Source organism: Leptosomus discolor, chromosome 1, assembly GCF_034619465.1.
Source record: "Leptosomus discolor isolate bLepDis1 chromosome 1, bLepDis1.hap2, whole genome shotgun sequence".
NCBI lineage: Eukaryota > Metazoa > Chordata > Aves > Leptosomiformes > Leptosomidae > Leptosomus > Leptosomus discolor.
The window spans coordinates 218,220,912-218,239,448 of NC_141391.1; the positions used below are offsets into that span (position 1 = coordinate 218,220,912).

General features: G+C 68.7%; 1 protein-coding gene across 1 annotated transcript in view; it reads right to left on the minus strand.

The window, feature by feature from the left end:
- SND1 (staphylococcal nuclease and tudor domain containing 1) overlaps positions 1-18,537 on the minus strand; it is a 101,018-nt gene that overhangs the window by 32,286 nt on the left and 50,195 nt on the right. Inside the window, exon 12 of the mRNA XM_086462552.1 lies at positions 6,100-6,200. Within this exon, the coding sequence (XP_086318678.1) occupies positions 6,100-6,200 (101 nt within the window). The remainder of the gene's footprint in view (positions 1-6,099; positions 6,201-18,537) is intronic.

Below are 18,537 nucleotides of genomic sequence, written 5' to 3' on the forward strand. Positions count from 1 at the left end.
TGGGCGCGAGCCCAGCTTTACCCTGGCACCGCGGCCCACGCCGGTACCGCGCTGCGCACGTGGCTCCGCCGCGCACGGCGAAGCGCTGGCAGCCGCTCCCCGCTCCAGCCCCTCGGGACCCCGGAGACACGGAGGGTAAATACCCTGTGCCGCGCCACCGGCTCGCCCGGGCACGTCTGGCGACGAAGCCCCCCCCCGGCTTTGCGGCTGCCCCTCGCTCCAGAAAGCCAGGCTGGGGGTCCTGGCGGGAGGGCAAAGCGCGCAGGCCGGGGCTTCTGGCCGCCAGCCCACCCTGGGGAGAGCTGGCAGCGCGGCCACCCGCAGCCCCTGGCCCTGGCGGCCCCTCTGCTTCGCAAAGGCATTTCCCAGCCCCTCGCCGCGTCCTCTCCCCGCGCCGCCCCGCTCGCCGGGTCCTTCCCCGAGCTCCGCTCCGGCGCACGGCAGCGCTCTGCGAAGGTCGGGATCCTCACCCGGCTTTTCGGGCGAGGAGAGAGACGTGGGGAGGAAGGGCAGCCCCCGTTGCCCACCCCCCGAGGGCTACAACCATCCCTCCTCCATCCCACCTCTTCTGCCCGGTGCTCGCACGACCCCGACGCGGAGATGCGTCCCAGGGCCGTGAGGGGACTCGGAGAGACGGGAGCATGAGTGGGGGAACGGACACCTTGGAAATGTCCAGACATCCGAACGGGAGCGCCTTGGGTGAGCGCTGCACGGCAAACCCCCCCCCCCGGGGTTGCACCAGGCAGGGGAACATCTGCAGCCCCCAGCGTGTGTCCCCCCGCGGCTCGGAGCATCGCCTCCCGGCCCAAAACGCTCCCAAGGGCTCAGGGCACGCTCCTGGTGCGGCGGCGGTGGGTGCCGCACCCTGCGGTGGGTGCTGCACCCCGGGCATCCTCAGGCGAGCAGCTCCCTGCCTGCCCCTGCCGGCACCGAGACCTCCCACCCGTGGCCGGGGACCTGCGTGGCCACGATGCTGCAAAGCCTCCGAGCACCGGGAGGACGGCGCAGCCGGAGCACCTCGCCCGGCTGGAGCAGGCTGCCCCCAGCCCCCAGCAGCCCCCAGACGGAGCCAAGAAAACCCCCCAGCCCCACGCTCCTGCGCTTTGATCCCCGCTCTGAGCAGCTTCCTCGGATGCTCCTCCTTCATTCCTGGAAAGGGGAGGGGAAAAAGTGTCCCCTTGTCACCCTCCCCGCGCCACCGGGGAGGCTGGATGCTCCAAGAGCAGCTGCTGGAGCGCGCAGAGCCGTGCCAGCATCCCAGCATCGCCAACACCCCCAGCCATGAAATCCAGAGCCGTGCCAGCATCCCAGCGTCACCAGCAACCCCAGCCACGAAACCCAGAGCCGTGCCAGCATCCCAGCGTCACCAGCTACCCCAGCCATGAAATCCTGGGCCACCAACACCCCCAGCCACGAAATCCTGAGCTGTGCCAGCATCCCAGCACCCCCAGCACCCCCAGCCATGAAATCCAGAGCTGTGCCAGCATCCCAGCATCACCAGCACCCCCAGCCATGAAATCCTGGGCCACCAACACCCCCAGCCACAAAATCCAGAGCTGTGCCAGCATCCCAGCGTCACCAGCACCCCCAGCCATGAAATCCAGAGCCACCCAACACCCCCAGCCACAAAATCCTGCTGCTTGAGTGCAATAACCCCCCCCCCCATCCCCAACCCGGGCTGTGAATCCTGGGAGGACCCCAAATTCTTCCCAGGTTTGGAGCTTTTAAAGCTCAGAAATCCCAGCGCTGCCCACAGGGGCCGATCCTGGCACTCGACCGGGCGCTGGGCACCCAGGGAAGCGCGACGGCAGCACCGCGGCGGGTGCGCCGCAGCCGAACCGATCCCCCCTCCTGCTGCGAGGGGGAGGATGAGGAAGAGGGGAGCGGGGACAGCAGCTTCACGAAGAAATTTCCTGACGGTGAATTAATGACGATGCTCCAGCCCTGCTCCCTGCTCCTCTCCCCGCAGCCCCTGCACGGGGAGCGGGGAAGGGGGGGAGCCGCCGCAGCCCCCTCGCTTCCAACCAAAAGCGTCGGGGGGAGAGGAGCCGGAGCTGCGGCGCGCGGGGAAGATGCATCCCCCAGTTAAGCCCCGATTAAAGAATGGGAATGTGAAGACGCAGATGAAAAGCTCTTTGCTGCGGAAAAAAAATCTTATTACGCCGTGAAATACAGTTTTTGCCACTTAAAGAACGGCGGAGTGAAAAATGGCTATTTGCAAGCTCCCCGCCCCAAAAGGCATTTCACGTTCCCCCCCCCCCCCCCCCGAAAATCCAAAAAGGAAGTTTTTGAGCTGCATTTTCATCCACCGAAACCCCTCCGGCTCTGGCTGCCGGGCACAGGCTGGCAGCGCCCAGCCCAGCCCCACCCGAGCTCCCCCCTCACCGCGCCCAGAACTCGCTGTTTGTGCCAAGTTAACCCCAAAACGCAGCGCCCTGGGAAAGCACCCCCGACCCGCATGGATTTATAGCTCAGGGCTTTCCTTAAATTTCTGTTAAAACGATTTTTAGCGGCCTTTTCCTCCAAGAATTGGCTCCATTTGCGCGGCGGCAGCCCCCGAGTCCCCCCAGGGAAGGGCTGCGGGGACGGGACCCCCGGCCCAAGGCATCGCATGGATCCAGCCCCCCGGCTGGGGGGGAGGGACCCCTCCCCGCGCGCTGGCAGCCAGGCTCTGCCCCCGAACCAGCTGAAAACCCGCGCGAAGGGGGTCTGGGCCCACCCCGAGGGGACCCCGGCTCCTGCGCCCGAGGCTGGTTACGGGGTGTCTGCAGGGCCGGTGGCCCCGGGGACAGCCTCGCCGGGGGGCTGGGGGCAGCATCCCCCTTCCTGCACCCCAACGCGTTCTCCGGGGGGGAGCCGGGCTCTCGGCAGCCTCCTGGGGAGCACCCAGCCCCACAGCCCGGCACCCCGGGGCTCCCACCCCGCCCCACAGCCTGCACCCCCCGGGCCCGCTGCCCACGAGCTGCGGGATGCTGCCGGATGCCCTGGGATGCTGGGGGATGTGATGGGATGCTGTGGGATGCTGCTGGATACCATGGGATGCTGGGGGATGTGATGGGATGCTGCTGGATGCCGTCGGATGCTGGGGGATGTTCTGGGATGCTGAGGGATACCATGGGGATGCTGTGGGATACCATGGGATGCTGCTGGATGCCCTGGGATGCCGTGGGATGTGATGGGATGCTGTGGGATACTGTAGGATGCTGCTGGATGCCATGGGATGCTGGGGGATGTTCTGGGATGCTGGGGGATACTGTGGGATGCTGGGGGATATCACGGGGATGCTGCTGGATGCCCTGGGATGCTGGGGGATGTGAAGGGATGCTGTGGGATGTGATGGGATGCTGTGGGATGTTCTGGGATGCTGTGGGATACCATGGAATGCTGCTGGATGCCATGGGATGCTGTGGGATGCTGCTTGATGCTGCTGGATGCTGTGGGGCGTTGCGGGATGCCATGGGACACTGCAGGATGCTGTGGCTTGCTGCCAGCCCCTGTGGGCTACCTGTGAGACATTGTGGGATGCCACGGGATGCTGTGGGATGCCACGGGATGCTGTGGGATGCCGTGGGATGCTGTGGGATGCCATGGGAGGCTGTGGGATGCCGTGGGATGCTGCAGGATGCTGTGGGATGCTGCGGGGTGCCACGGGCCTCGCAAAGAGCAAAGGCTGGTGTGAACCCCCAGCCCTCACGCGCACCCGCTCCCGCTGGTCGCGGCAGACCCGCCCCATTGTCCCCAGGTCCCTCTGCCACCGCTTTGCGGGCGCCTCTGCATTAATCGTGCCCGAGGGGCACCCTCCCAACAGCACCCACGGCGGGACGAGCCGTCCCTGTGAGCCCAGACCGGCACGGGAGATGCCCGCGGCGTCCCCAGTGTGCCGGCAGCTGCCTGCTCCGCCAGCCACGGCCCCGTGGCCCTGTTTGCCGTGTCAGCACGGCTTTGTGGTGACAGCCAAGCACAGACCTCTGACCTTACCTGTGCTCAGCAGGAAAACACGAGCTGGCAGCGGCGGTAACCGCTGACAAGGCACCCGGCGCGCCGGCAGAGCGGGACGGGGAGGGCTGCGGCACGTGGGCACCGGGCAGAGGCCTGCCGGGCAGCGGCACCGGCATTCCCCAGCCGGGGATCGAGCCGAAAACCCCCGGGGAGCTGGAAGGGAGAAGCGCGACGGACCCAGCGCGGGCAGAGGGACCCGGCTCAGAGCCCGTCGGCGGGACACCCCGAGTCAGGCACCGCAGCCGGCGCTCGGGCAGGCGAAGCCGCGTTTGGGCTCCAGCTCCTCCAGTTCCTGGTGCTCTGAGCTGGGAGCAGGGGCCCAGAGCCACAAACCCCCCCGGCAGCACCCCCAGGACAGCAGAGGCTGGGGGCAGGTCACTGTCCCCTGCCCATCGAGGGTGGACATTACCCTCCTGCCACGCTCGGGGAGGGCAAGGTGCCACCCCAGGGGTGCAGCCGACGGCTGGTTTGGCTCCCCGCTGCCTGTCCTGCTGCCAGCGCGGGCAGGGGGTCGCAGGACCGCCGGCTGCCTGCACCGAGAGGGAGCTGAAGGCTCCAGAAACCAGGCAAGGGGCGAGCCCCCTGCCCGGGCTGCCCGCCCCGGCGAGCTGCCGGCGTGCCCAGCCTGCCAAGCAGGCTCAGCCCAGCCCAGATGCCAGGCGGACAAGCCAGGCTTTCTTCCCCGCTCCGTCCCCGGACGGCACAGACCCTGCTCTGTTACACCCACGCCTTCGCCGGGGCGGCCAAAGGACCCCGCGCCCAGCACCGAACCGGCACCGGCGGGGCCGCGGGCGGCCGGGAGCGACCCCACGCCGTGCCCCGGCGGCTCGGACGCCGCAGAGATGCTCCGGCGTAAGCTCCCGGCGCTCGCTGGGCTCATTCTGCCGGCGCCCGATTACGGCGACGAAGTCCCCGCGCGCAGCGGCCCCGCACCTTCGCATCCAGGTTTCCTCCCGAAAACGGGGGGGATGCGACTCGGGAGGTGCTGGAAAGCCACTCGCAGCCGGAGACGCCAAGAGCAGGCGGCGGCGCTCGGCGAGATGCTCCCGAGACGGGGAACCCTGCCCCTCCGCGGCACGAGCGGTGCCGGGAGCCTCCCGGGTTGGGCAGCACGGCAGCCGCCGGGCGCGGGGGGAGCCCGGTGGGTTTTGCACCGCACGTTCCCCCTCCTTGGGCGCTGCCGACGACCCAAAACCTCGTCTTCCTAACAAACAGCCCCAAAACCGCACCGGCTGGGCCAAAACCCCGGCGATACACACTGCGCTGGAGAACTGGCTCCCTGGGGACACGGTTAAATAAACCAGGGGGGGTTAAAGCAGTGCAGGAGAGCAGGGCTGCTCCGCTGGGGCTCCACCGTGCCCGGCATCTCCGTCCGGGAAAGCCCTTCAGGCTCCTGCTGCCGGGCTTTCACCCCGGGAGCAGCATCCCAGCGTGGCCCCGGCAGCAAGCGCGGAGCAGCCCCAGCCCCGGCTCTCCCTTGGGGATCGTAAACCCACAAGCATCACCAAAAGTCACCCCAGGAGTGCGTGAATTAGACGGGAGCGGGGTGACAGGGAGCTTTCTGGCTTCGCAAGTGGCACGGAGCTGCGTCCCCCGCCTCCCCCACACCCCGGGCAGCGCGATGCTCCGCAGCTTTCCCAGCCCTTGGATTAAGGGGAAGAAAAGCGCAGCGCTGCAGCACTTTGGTCGCTTTCCAAAATAGCTGCTACGGGGGAAAAGACATGGGGAAAAAAAAAAAAAAAAAAGAGAGAAAAAAAAAAAAAAGAACCCAACGGCCTATGACAAATCGTCCCCGCGCAGCTCCCGGCGCCATCCGGCCGCACGCCTCGCCGGCACGACCGCTCCGGAGGAGCCCGGCAAACCCGTGTCCCAGGGGAGGAAAGCGACTGAACCTGCCCCGGGCGTGGAAACGGCGGGGGGCAGGGCTGGCGATGGGGGCGCTGCTCTGGCCAAGCCCATGCCGCTGCACCGCCGTCCAGCCCCCGGCACCGCGCAGCCCCCCGGCGAGGCCGAGCCACCCTCCGTCCCCACGGTGCGCGGCGAGGCCCCGGTGAGCGCCGGGCCGGTGCGCTGTGCCCGGCTCCCCGGGGTCACACTTACATCCCTCCGATGGAGACGGTGGCGCACGTGCGCTCGGAGAAGGCGGGCACGGTCTCGGTGGCGCTGCTGGCCGGTCGGATGTAGTCCACCGTCACGTTCACCTAGGCGAGACAGACGGGCACGGGGTCAGAGCCATCCAGCCTGGGGTTCCCCGTGCACCCCCATCCTCCCCCTGCCCCAAAACCCCGCTGCCGGTGCCCCGGCACCTCCCCCTGCCCAGGTAAAGGAGCCGTTCGCCAGCCGGCTGCTGGCACCGACGGCGCTGCCGGCGAAGCAACATCTGACACACCAGCGCGGGAGCCAGGGCCCGGCGCGTTAAACCAGGAGCCTCCCCGGGAGGACAAGCTGCCGCCCCGGGGTCCTGGCACGGGCGCTCGTGCTGCTGGGGATACCCCGGCTCCTGCCAGGCGTGCCAGCGAGCTCCCCGTGGGCCGGAGAGCCGCGGCGGGGATGCCGAGGGTGCAGCCAGCCCCGACGCCTCCCGCTTCACGGGTAATTGCGTTTTGGCCTGCGGAAGGAGAGCTCGCCCGTACCTGCAGGTAGACGCAGCTCCCTGCTACGCCGGAGCTGTCAGCTGGCATCAGCGTCGCCGGCACCGCGCCGAGCGGGACGCCGAGGCCAGTTTGCAAAACGCTTTGGCGCGGCGGGGAGCAGCCCCGGCTGTCCCAGAAACCCGGCCGTGCCCCCCAGCGGGCACCTGCGCTGTCCCCGGGTGCGCCGCGGCCATGCCACCGCTGAGCGCCTGGCTGGCACTGGGCTGTACTGGGGACAACCACCACCAGCAACCTTGGCCATCACCCCCAGTAGTCCCTGGCCACCACCCCCAGCAGCTCTTGGCCATCATCCCCAGCTGCCCCTGGCCATCACCCCCAGCTGCCCCTGGCCATCACCCCCAGCAGTCCCTGGCCATCACCCCCAGCAGCCCCTGGCCATCACCCCCAGCAGGCCCTGGCCATCATCCCCAGCTGCCCCTGGCCATCACCCCCAGCAGTCCCTGGCCATCACCCCCAGCTGCCCCTGGCCATCACCCCCAGCAGCCCCTGGCCATCACCCCCAGCAGTCCCTGGCCATCACCCCCAGCTGCCCCTGGCCATCACCCCCAGCAGCCCTTGGCCATCACCCCCAGCAGCCCCTGGCCATCACCCCCAGCAGCTCTTGGCCATCACCCCCAGCAGCTCCTGGCCATCACCCCCAGCAGCTCTTGGCCATCACCCCCAGCAGCCCCTGGCCATCACCCCCAGCAGTCCCTGGCCATCACCCCCAGCAGCCCCTGGCCATCACCCCCAGCAGCCCCTGGCCATCACCCCCAGCAGCTCCTGGCCATCACCCCCAGCAACCCCTGGCCATCACCCCCAGCAGTCCCTGGCCATCACCCCCAGCAGTCCCTGGCCATCACCCCCAGCAGCCCCTGGCCATCACCCCCAGCAGCCCCTGGCCATCACCCCCAGCAGTCCCTGGCCATCACCCCCAGCAGCCCCTGGCCATCACCCCCAGCAGTCCCTGGCCATCACCCCCAGCAGCCCCTGGCCGTCACCCCCAGCAGTCCCTGGCCATCACCCCCAGCAGCTCCTGGCCATCACCCCCAGCAGTCCCTGGCCATCACCCCCAGCAGCTCCTGGCCATCACCCCCAGCAGCCCCTGGCCATCATCCCCAGCAGCTCTCGGCCATCACCCCCAGCAGCCCCTGGCCATCACCCCCAGCAGCCCCTGGCCATCACCCCCAGCAGTCCCTGGCCATCACCCCCAGCTGCCCCTGGCCATCACCCCCAGCAGCTCTTGGCCATTACCCCCAGCAGCCCCTGGCCATCACCCCCAGCAGCCCCTGGCCATCACCCCCAGCAGTCCCTGGCCATCATCCCCAGCAGCCCCTGGCCATCACCCCCAGCAGCTCCTGGCCATCACCCCCAGCTGCCCCTGGCCATCACCCCCAGCAGCCCCTGGCCATCACCCCCAGCAGCCCCTGGCCATCACCCCCAGCAGTCCCTGGCCATCACCCCCAGCAGCCCCTGGCCATCATCCCCAGCAGCCCCTGGCCATCACCCCCAGCAGCCCCTGGCCATCATCCCCAGCAGCCCCTGGCCATCACCCCCAGCAGCCCCTGGCCATCACCCCCAGCACCAGTGACAAGCACTCAGCATTTCCATCCTGCACTAGACCTTCATGGTCCATCCCCATCCAGCCCCGCAGCTCTCTCGTCCCCATGAGCAGGGCTGGGGGACCAGGACCCCCCTCCTCCCTGCTCCCAAGATTCAGGGACCCCAGCTCCGGTGTGCGTCCTGCAACGCCACCCAAACCACCGGCCGCTCTCACAGCTTCCCCCCCCCGGGTTGGGAGACGCTCGGCTGCGGGGCAGGGAGCACCGGGGCTGGAAGGATGGGCAGCACCGGCAGCACCGGCGCTTGCCTGCACAGCAACACGGCGCTGCACGTCCCGGCCACGGCCGTGCCGTCAGGAGCGGGGCACCAAACCGGAGCCGAAGCCCCACACCTTGGGATCACGCAGCCCCACATCTGCCCGCGCCAGCTCTACGCCATCCCAACCCAATCCCCCCGCCAGAAAACCACCTTCCTCACCGCTTCGCCGGCCCTTCAGCCGGAGGAGGCTGCGGCCACCCTGCGCTTGGGGACACAGTGGGACACGGGGGTGACACGGGGATCTCTGGGGAAGGGTCCTGCCTCCCCCTCGCCCCAGCCCAGCCGTGGGGCTGTGTTTAGGCACTGCGGACCCGTCTCTAGGTGTGCCGCCGCGCAGCACCGTGCCCGCCCCGCAGCGCCGGCGGCTTGAGGCAAGGGGAGCCGGAGAGGCGTGCGGCTCGGCGGGGCGAGGGGGCTTCCATAAAACCCCTTCCAAGTGCCGCCTCTTCCCAAACCTCGCTTCCTCAACGAGCACAAAGATGCAGAAAACCCCCTCGGATCGCCTGAGAAACCCCCGCCGACAGCGCAGAGCCGAGCTAATCAAGGGCTGCAGCAGCAGAAGAGGGGGCTCTGGCAGGGAAGAGCCAATGAAGGGGAGCGGTGAAAGCAATTCCTCCGCGAAACTATTGTCCTCACAACTGCAGGGGAAACAAAAAAAGACGAGGAGGATGGCTGCGAGAAGCAGGGTCGGAAACCCAAGCTCCTCCCGGGCTTTTGAAACGCCGGCCGGCTCCACGGCTCGGCACGGCTGGGCTCGGGCAGCACCGCGCTTGGCGCTGGGCAGAGGGGCCGGCGAAAGGCCGGGGGGAGGCCGGGGGCGGCCGGCGAGGACCTGGGGGGGACACAGCGGGGTCCGCGCGGCCCCACAGCTCCATCCTGCGTGGGCACGGGCAGGGGAAGAGCAGGAGGGAAGGGGCTGGGCGTCCCGCCGCGGCCTGCGGCGGGGAGGCGAGGCGGCGTGCTGCAAAACACCGCTTCGTGTTGCGTTGCAAAGCGCTGCGTGGCGTTGCGTTGCCTTGCAGCGTGCTGCGTTGCATTGCATGGCGTTACCTTGCATTGCATGGCGTTGCATTGCATGGCGTTGCATTGCAGCCTGCCGCGTTGAGTTGCGTTGTGTTGCATTGCAGTACGCCGCGCTGCGTTGCAGTGTGCCGCGTTGCAGTGTGCTGTGTTGCATGGCAGCATGCTGCATTCTGTTGCATTGTGTTGCATTGCAGCACGCCGCACTGAATTGCGTTGTATTGCATCGCAGCATGCTGCGCTGCGGTGCGTTGAATTGCATTGCATGTCGCATTGCATCGTGTTGTGTTGCATTGCAGCACGCCGCGTTGCACTGCATTGCGCTGCATTGCAGCACGCCGCGTTGCATTGCATGGTGTTGCATCGCAGCATGCCGCGTTCCATCGCGTTGTGTTGCATCGCAGCATGCCACGTTGCATTGCATTGCATTGCGTTGCATTATGCTGCGTTGCATTGCATGGTGTTGCATGGCAGCATGCTGCATTGCATCGCGTTGTGTTGCACGGCAGCATGCCGCGTTGCGTTGCAGTAAGCCGTGTTGCATCTCATGGCGTTGCACTGCAGTGCGCCGCGTCGCGCCGCGTTGCACCACATTGCCCCGCGCTGTGCTGCACCGCAAAGCGCCGCGCCGCGTCCCCTGGACGGCCGCAGCTGAGGCCCATTGGGGTGACAAAGCTGGCACGTCCCCACCCCCCGCCGCGATGCCAGCGCCGCTGCATCCGACCAGCTGCAAAAGCCGAACTCCCTGCGCCGGCGCAGGAACACGCAGGCTCGGGGCGCCCCACGGATGCAGCACGGAAGGACGCAAAACTGCCGGGTCCCCGCTGCCACCACCTCGGCCTGAGCGGGACCGTGGCAGGCCGGGGTGTGACAGCCCCGTCCCCACCTGCCCCGGCAGCGACCGCAAACCCTGAGGTGCCCCCCAGCCCCACGGCGTGGCACAGCACCGGCCGCCCGCCGGGGTAGCCGGGGGCTGCAGCGCGGAGCAGGCTCTCACCTGCCGATTTTGGCACCTCCGAGGACCCGCCAGCGCAGGCACGGGTGCCCGGTTGTGCCAAAACTCGGGCTCTGCCACCGACATGCCCTCCCCGCAGGGCGCCGAGCTCCGGTCGCCGGATTTACCCCCCTCCCGGGGTGCTCCTGAGGTGAAAGCACCCACGACGCTATGACAGAGCACCCAGGGTGCGGGGACACCGGGACGGTGTTGAAGGACCCAAACGGGGCTCCAGGAGCCGCCGTCAGCAGCGCCGGCTGCAAACCAGGAATTAAAACCTTCCCGCCAGGAGCATCTCGGTCCCTCTCCCGCCGGTGCCCCCGAGGCGTCCCCTCCAGGGCTGCCAGCTCGGCGCGGTTCAAGGCAGCAAAGAGGCAGGAAAGTGCATTTTGCTCCTCGTGTCCCAGCAAGAACAGGGACATTCCCACCGTGCCCACCTCCGCGCCATCCCCAGCGCCCGCCGGCAGCAGCTTCGGGCGCCGGGAGCACGGTGGCTGCCCCCAGCTCAGGTCCCGGCTGGAGGCTGCGGCACCGTGGACCCGGGAAGGCAGTTTGGTGCCGGCAAAGGTGCTCCCGGTCCCCCGTGGTGCTTGATCTCGGAGGGGTAACGCTCACCTTGGGCTTGTTTATACCAGTGGAAAACCAGCTCCTGAAATCACCTGCGCCCCTAGCCCCACCTCGGGCACCTCCTGCACCCCCAAGTCCCATCTTAGGCACCTCCTGCACCCCCAGCCCTGACTCAGGCACCTCCTGCATCCCCAGTCCTGTCTTGGGCATCTCCTGCACCCCCAGCACCACCTTGGGCACCTCCTGCACCCCAGCCCTGGCTCAGGCACCTCCTGCATCCCCAGTCTTGTCTTTGGCATCTCCTGCACCTCCAGTCCCAGCTCGGGCACCTCCTGCACCCCCAGCACCACCTCGGGCACCTCCTGCACCCCCAATCTCAGCTCGGGCACCTCCTGCACCCCCAGCACCACCTCGGGCACCTCCTGCACCCCCAATCTCAGCTCGGGCACCTCCTGCACCCCCAGCACCACCTCGGGCACCTCCTGCACCTCCAGTCCTGGCTCAGGCACCTCCTGTACCCCCAGCACTGGCTTGGGAACCTCTTGCCCCCTCAGTCCTGTCTTGGGCACCTCGCCCACCCCCAGCCCCGGCTTGGGCACCTCCTGCACCCCCAGCCCCAGCTCATGTACCTCCTGCATTCCCAGTCCCATCCTGGGCACCTCCTGCACCCCCAGCCCCGTCTTGGGCACCTCCTGCGCCCCCAATCCTGCCTCGGGCACCTCCTGCACCCCAAGTCCCATCGTGGGCACCTCCCACACCCCCAGCCCCAGCTCAGCGACCTCCCGCGGCCGTACACCCAAACTCGGGGAGCTGGCTGTCCCAGCCCAGCCCCACCCGACAGCCCCAGACCCCCTCGTCCCAGAAGCACCAGGGGACACCGTGAGCACCAGCACGCAGCTCTGGGGCTCCGCTCGGGGCTCCTGCAGCCACCCCACAGAGCCGCGCTGCGCCCGTGCCACCAACCCGCAGGGACCCGAAGCTGCCACCCCGCAGACCTGCAGCCGGGTCAGCATTTCGGGGGTAGAAAAAATGAGCAAAGCGCTTCCCGGGCGCAGGGAGCGACGTGCCGAGCGCCGCCGAGGGGCCGGGAGGGCAGGGGGCTGCCGGGCCGCGGGGTGGGATGCGGGGTGCCGGGCCGATCGTCCCCGCCTGGCTCCGGTGGGACGCGCGGCGGGCTCTCGCTCCCTCCCAAAGGCAGGCGGTGTCGATGGCGGCCGTCTATCGGCGGATTTCCAAGGTCAGCTGCAGTCAGGGTGAATTAAATCACTCCGCCAGCTCTCCTCCCTGGAGGAGATCCAGCCCCGAGAAGAACGGCGCTACAGAGAGGCACATGCCTCGGCGCGGCCAACGCCGCTCAATGTCACCCGCCCCGGCTCCCCCGCCACCAGCCGGGGCTGCGTCCGACCTGCCAGGCCCTGCCCGCGCTTGCCCATCACCAAGGTGCCCGGCACCCCGGCAAGGGGAGAGGGTGGCCGAGCCGTGGTCCTGACCCCGTCCCCGCGGGCCCTGCGCCTCACCGCCGGCTCCGGCGCGAGGGGGTGCAGGGAGGACACGGCCCCTGGGAAACGCAGGGGCGTCGCTGCCAAAATCCTGCGCTCACACCCACGGCTGGAGGAGGAGGAGGAGGGGGAGGAGGAGGAACGGTGCCAGCGGTGCCCAGCGCCATGTCCCCGGTATGTGGGGACTGGTACGTGGTCCCAACACTGTGGTCCCCAGCACAGGGTCCCCAGCACATGGGCCCTGGCACACTGTCCCCACCATCATGGTCCCAACGCTGTGGTCCCCAGCACAGGGTCTCCAGCTTGTGGTCCCTGGCACATTGTTCCCAGTATCATGGTCCCAACACTGTGGTCCCCAGCACATGGGCCCTGGCACACTGTCCCCACCATCATGGTCCCAACACCGTGGTCCCCAGCACAGGGTCCCCAGCACATGGGCCCTGGCACACTGTCCCCAGCCTCATGGTCCCAACGCTGTGGTCCCCAGCACAGAGTCCCCAGCACGTGGCCCTTGGCACACTGTCCCCAGCCTCATGGTCCCAACACTGTGGTCCCCAGCACAGGGTCCCCAGCTGTGGTCCCTGGCACACTGTCCCCAGCCTCATAGTCCCAACGCTGTGGTCCCCAGCACACGGTCCCTAGCACATGGGCTCTGGCACATTGTCCCCAGCCTCATGGTCCCAACACCGTGGTCCCCAGCACAGGGTCCCCAGCACATGGGCCCTGGCACACTGTCCCCACCATCATGGTCCCAACGCTGTGGTCCCCAGCCCGTGGTCCCCGGCTCGCTGGCCAGGCTGGCGCTCGCAGGCAGGTCTTCAGGAGCATCATCCCGGCCCCAGAGGCAGGAGGGGGGGGGCGGCCAGGTCCCCTTCATGGCCCTGACACGCGGCACGAGCTCGCAGGGGAGGTAAAAATAGTCCCTGCGAGTTTGTGACGACGAAGGGCTGGGAGATCCGCAGGCGTTTCAGTCAGCAGTTATAGCAGAGCAAGTCTGGTCTGCCACCCACCCCTGCCATATGCACCCACTCGGCGCCCACCCGGCGCAGCCTGGCCCCCTCCTCCCCGCCGCGCCCCATGTCCCTGCGGCAGGGGACGGTCCCCGGGGTTGGGGCGCTGCCCCGGGGGGGGAAGACACCGTTAGGGGACACCTCCGCAGCCGTGGCGCGGGACACCGCGGGGAGACACCGGTGGACTCAAGATGTGCCGCGCTCCGGCACGCCGGGTCCCGGAGGGAAGCGGCGATGGCATCTGCTGCAAGCGGAGCAGCGCGGGAGGATGGGCTGGACAGCAGGTCCTGCATGCCTGGATGCTCTGCAACCCTCCTGCAGCTCTTCCACCCCGCCAGGCACGAGCTGCGGCCGATCACTCACACGAGCCCAAGCCCTTCCCTTGCCGGCACCGCTCGGCGAGCCCTGAACGCCAGCGGAGCAAATGGCTTCAGCCCACGGTTTGCCCCATCCCTAACAGAGCCCAGCGGGACCCACGTTTCCCCTGGGACTTGGCAGGACACCAGAGGTGCCACATCGTGGCCTTGATTAGCCAGAGCTGCCGCCGTGCCCAGCGGAGCCGTGAACCCCAGCGGGATGCGGGGATGCAGGAGGCACAGTGGGGGCAGCAGGACCCCCCGTGGCGGGGGAAAGATCCAGCGTCACGTTTTCCCTCTGGACCAGCAGGTTCCTTCCCGAGGGCCGGCTCGGCGCAGCCTCACCGCCCGTCCCACGGCAGCGACGGCGCTTGGCTGGGAGCGGCAAGCCGGAGCCAGCTCGGTCTTCGCCAAGCTCTCCGCTAACCCCCTCCAGCTCTGCTCCCCGGATCCTCCCGGCAACGTCCCTCTGGGAAGGTGTGTAAAGAGCCCGGGATGCGGGACAGGGGATGCTCCAGGCCGCCGCGCCGCAGAGCAGCCCCCGCGGAGCCCGCAGAGCCGCGGTCGGTGCCGAAAGCGGCGCCTGCAGCGGCCGCGGGGCTCTGCGCTCCCTCCTCCCCGCCGAGCTCCCTCGGGGCGCAGCCCCGGGCGGCTGAGCCCAGCGAGCGGCCCTGGGGTGGGACTGACCGTGCTGGAGCCGCAAAGAACTCCGGGCTGGAGCCTGGCAATGGACGTGCCCGGCACGGCCGTTTGAGGTGGCGTGGGAGGGAGCAAAACGCACCACGGAGAGGAAACGGCCCCAAATTTCTGGTCATTACACCCGGAACCACCCCATTCGCTCCCTTCGCCCTCCCCTGCTGTCAGGGAGCGCCCTGCAGCGCCCGGCGCTGAGCGTGCCGGCAGGCTTCTCCCCTCCTGCTCGCCTGCCTCTGCGCGCCCCGGTTCTCCCGAGCAGAACAGAGCCGGGAGAAGATCTCCCGCCGGTTCGGCGCTGGGGAGCAGCCAGCTTGCCAGAAGGTCTGCAACGGCAAAAATCCTGCCCCGGCTTCACCCCGCCGCGGTGACGCAGCGCGTCGCCACGAAGCCCCGGCCCCCCGCGAAGCCTCCGGCGCGCTCCTCGGCACAGCGTCCCGGCTCCGGCACGCGGCCAGCGAGAGCCGGCGCACGCGGTCGCCGCGTCCCGAGGGCCGGGTGCGGTTGTTGGCGGTGCCGGGCAGCGGCGCCCGCATCTCCCCTCCCCTGGGAGCAGCGGCCACCCCCCTCGCCGGGTGCTGTCCCCAGAAAGCGGGACCTTCCAAAAAAATTCCCCGGCGGCACCCCCACCATCGCTGCATTAGGCAAGCGGCTGCCGTGCCGTGCCGTGCCGTGCCGTGCCGTGCCGTGCCGTGCCGTGCCGTGCCGCCAGCTCTCCCTGAATTTGCAGACTGCCAGCAAGACGCAGCAAAAATGGCCCCGGCAGCGCAAAAATCTGCAGAAGTCTGCAAAACTTCTCTCCACCAGGGAGAGGGATGATGTTCCAGGGGAAAAATGTTTCCCCCAGTCAAACCCCATCCTCTGTTTTTTTTTTTTCCCAGGTCTGATCTCTGGTCCGCCTGGGGACGCTGCTTTGGGGAACCCCCCGAAAGGAGCACCCCGGGAAGCGTCCCAGCGCCCCTGAGCTCCACTCCGTGCCCAGACCCAGGCGGACGCGCTGGAAAACTGCAGGGAAAGCCGCAGCTGCTGCTTTCCAGGGAAGCCGGGGGCTCGGGGTGGCACTCGCCGGCGCTGGCGGATGAGAGGTTTTATCAGTTCGCTGTCAGCCTTCCCTTTGATGAGCTTCCTCCGGTCCCGGAGCCGCATCGCTGACAAATCCCTGGGCATTAAAAATAAGCCGAAGCTTTGCAGAGGAATCGGCGCAGGCGTCGGGATGGAGGGCGAGGGCAGGCCACCCACGCACCCCTCTGCCGGGGAGGGGGGAAACGAGGCACGGCTGTGGTTCAGCCACCCTCCTCCTCCTCCTCCTCCGGACCCTTGGCATCACCCGGGCGCAATCCCCCGGTCTCCACTTCTCGACCTTCCCCATCGATCCGGGGATGACCGTGCATGGCACAGTGGCACCTCCCTGCCCAGTCCAGGGGGAGGCTATGGCACACACCGGTGACACCACGTGCCGCCAGGCCTCGTGCCGTGGGAGCGCCACGTCCCCCTGGGCCAGCCTGGACCCCAAGCGCCCCTTTGCTGCGGCAGGAGCGGTGCGCCACCCCCCCTCCCCGCGGTGCCGGGCTTTGGGGCTGGGGCAGCGGGATGGGGAGCACGCTGCGGCTTTGGGGGTTCGCCCGTCCCCGCACAAGCCTCCGCTCACAGTCACGGGGTTGATGGGGTGCAGGGGGGTGAGAAACGGGCGCCCCCCACGTCCAGCCTGGCCGTGGCGGGGGGCTGCTGCCCGCCTTCGCCCGCCGAAGCTGCCGGCCCACCCAGGGCCCATTGCCGGGCAGGGAACGGGGGTCACCCCAGCGTCACCACCTCCTGGCGTCACCCAGGGACCTTCCCCACCAAACTCGCAGCGCCCCAGCACCGAGGCCCCGACCGCCAGCACCCTGCAGAGGGGAGCAGTGTGGTAGCAGCGGGGACCCCGGGGCACCCCAGAGCCCCGCATCCGCAGGGGCAGCAGCCCGTCGGGCACCCCTGGGTGCTCGGGCACCCCGGGGAGAGCCGCCCCTCCGCCCGCTGGCTGCAGGGCAGCCCTTAACCAGGGGGCTGAACCGCTCCCGTGCACGGGGGGAGATATTTCCCCCCGTTATCTCGTGCCGTCTCCCGCCATCCGAATGATTAACCCCCCCAGCTAATTAGGGGGAAGGGCCGAGAGCGCCCATCCAGACGCGATTCAATCGCCCGCGCGACGGCGTAATTAAACAGCAGCCGCTCGACGGCGGTGCGTGCCCAGCGCCGGGATCGATGGGCAGCGTCTGCACGGAGGGAGCCGTCCCCTCCCCAACGCGCACCCGAGGTTTATCCCACCGCGGGAGACAAATCCATACCGGGGCGCGGCGGCCGAACGCCGGCGGGCGTTGCGGTGGGGGGGGGGCCGCGGCGGCCAGCGCTTCGTCCCGCGCCACCGGGCTAATTCCACCGCGCCGGGTCACTCGCGTGGCTGCTCCCTTGGAGGAGCCGCCGTGGCTCCGGTGCCGGGCACGTGCCGCGGCGGCGCGGGGGACCCGGCATCGGCCCAGCGAAAGCTGGCAGAAGAGCGGAGAGAAACGACTCTGGCCTGCGCAAGGGAAAAGCAACGCGCCGTAAAAAACCCCGGCTTCAGAAACTTTATGCCGCTTTGATGAAAGGGCAGGAGAGAAAATTTATTATATTCCATCTGTCTCCGGGGTCCTGGGAGCTCAGATGCGGTTCCCCGCAGCCCGGCTCCCCTCCTAACGTGAAAGCCAAGGGGTGGCCGCAGGCAACGGCCACGGCCGCGAGGATGTTTCTTCCTCTCCTCCCTTCGGCGCTTGCTCCAGCGTCGGGGGGGGGGGGGGGGAGGATGGACAGAGGGAATTATTTCTGGAAGCGATCGCTGCGGTTTATTTATACCGCCGGGGCCCGGGGGAAGCCATCGTGCTGCCCCTGCGCTTCGGCAGGACAGGCAGCCGGCGGGCAGCGCGGGCAGCTCGGTGCCGCAGCGCGGAGGCGGCGCATGGAGATGGGGGGGGACGCGGGGCTGGAGGGCGAGTGGACGGGGAAGGAGGGTGGATAGGGGAAAGCAAAGGCTTGTGCCCGCTGTGCCAGGCTGGCAGCGGCCGGCAGCCCCGGGGGAGCCCAGTTGTGAACTGGGGCCGGTGCTGGAAGCAGCCGGAGCTGGAAAGCCCTTAGGGATGGAAGGACAGAGGGACGGGTGGTGGGATGGGCAGCGGGGTGCCTGGGAGCTCTGGGAGAGCTGGCTCTCAATGCCTGCAGACCCCCCCCCCCCAAAAAGCAGCCGTGGCAAAGCCCATCGTGGTGCCCACCCAGAGCCAGGGTCGGGCACGGCGCCACGGTGAGGGCTTCCCGGCAAGGAGAAGGCCATCCCACGGGAGCTGCCATGCAGCCAGGAGCATGATACACCGGCACAGCAACACGCAGCAGCAAGATTTATTAATTTCCAACTAATTTCATCTGCCTGGAGCGGGTAGGGGCGGCAGCGACCCCCAAACTGGAGAGCAGAGGGGATCACGGGATCTCACGGGATGCCATCGTGCCGAGACGGTGCTTTTGAGGCACCTGAGCCCGAGGGCGGCCGCCCGCTGCCTTCACAGAGCTCCTGCCCGCACCGGATGGCACGCTGCCCGCACCGGACGGCACGCTGCCTGCGGCACAGCCGGAGCGCACGCACCGGGAGGCGGCAGGAGGAGGACGGGAGGGCAGCTGAGGACAGGCAGCTCGCTGCAGCCAGAGGACTTTTGTCCTTGCCGGCGAAACGCGTCCCCGCAGCGGCTGGGGCCGGGCAGGGGCTGCCCTCCTGCGGCACTGGGCACGGGCAGGCGACGGCTCCGCCGGGGCAGCCACAGCCCCCCGGCCCAAGGGCGCGGGGATGGCCAATCCCTCGAGAGCCCGTGTGCCACCAGCAGCTCC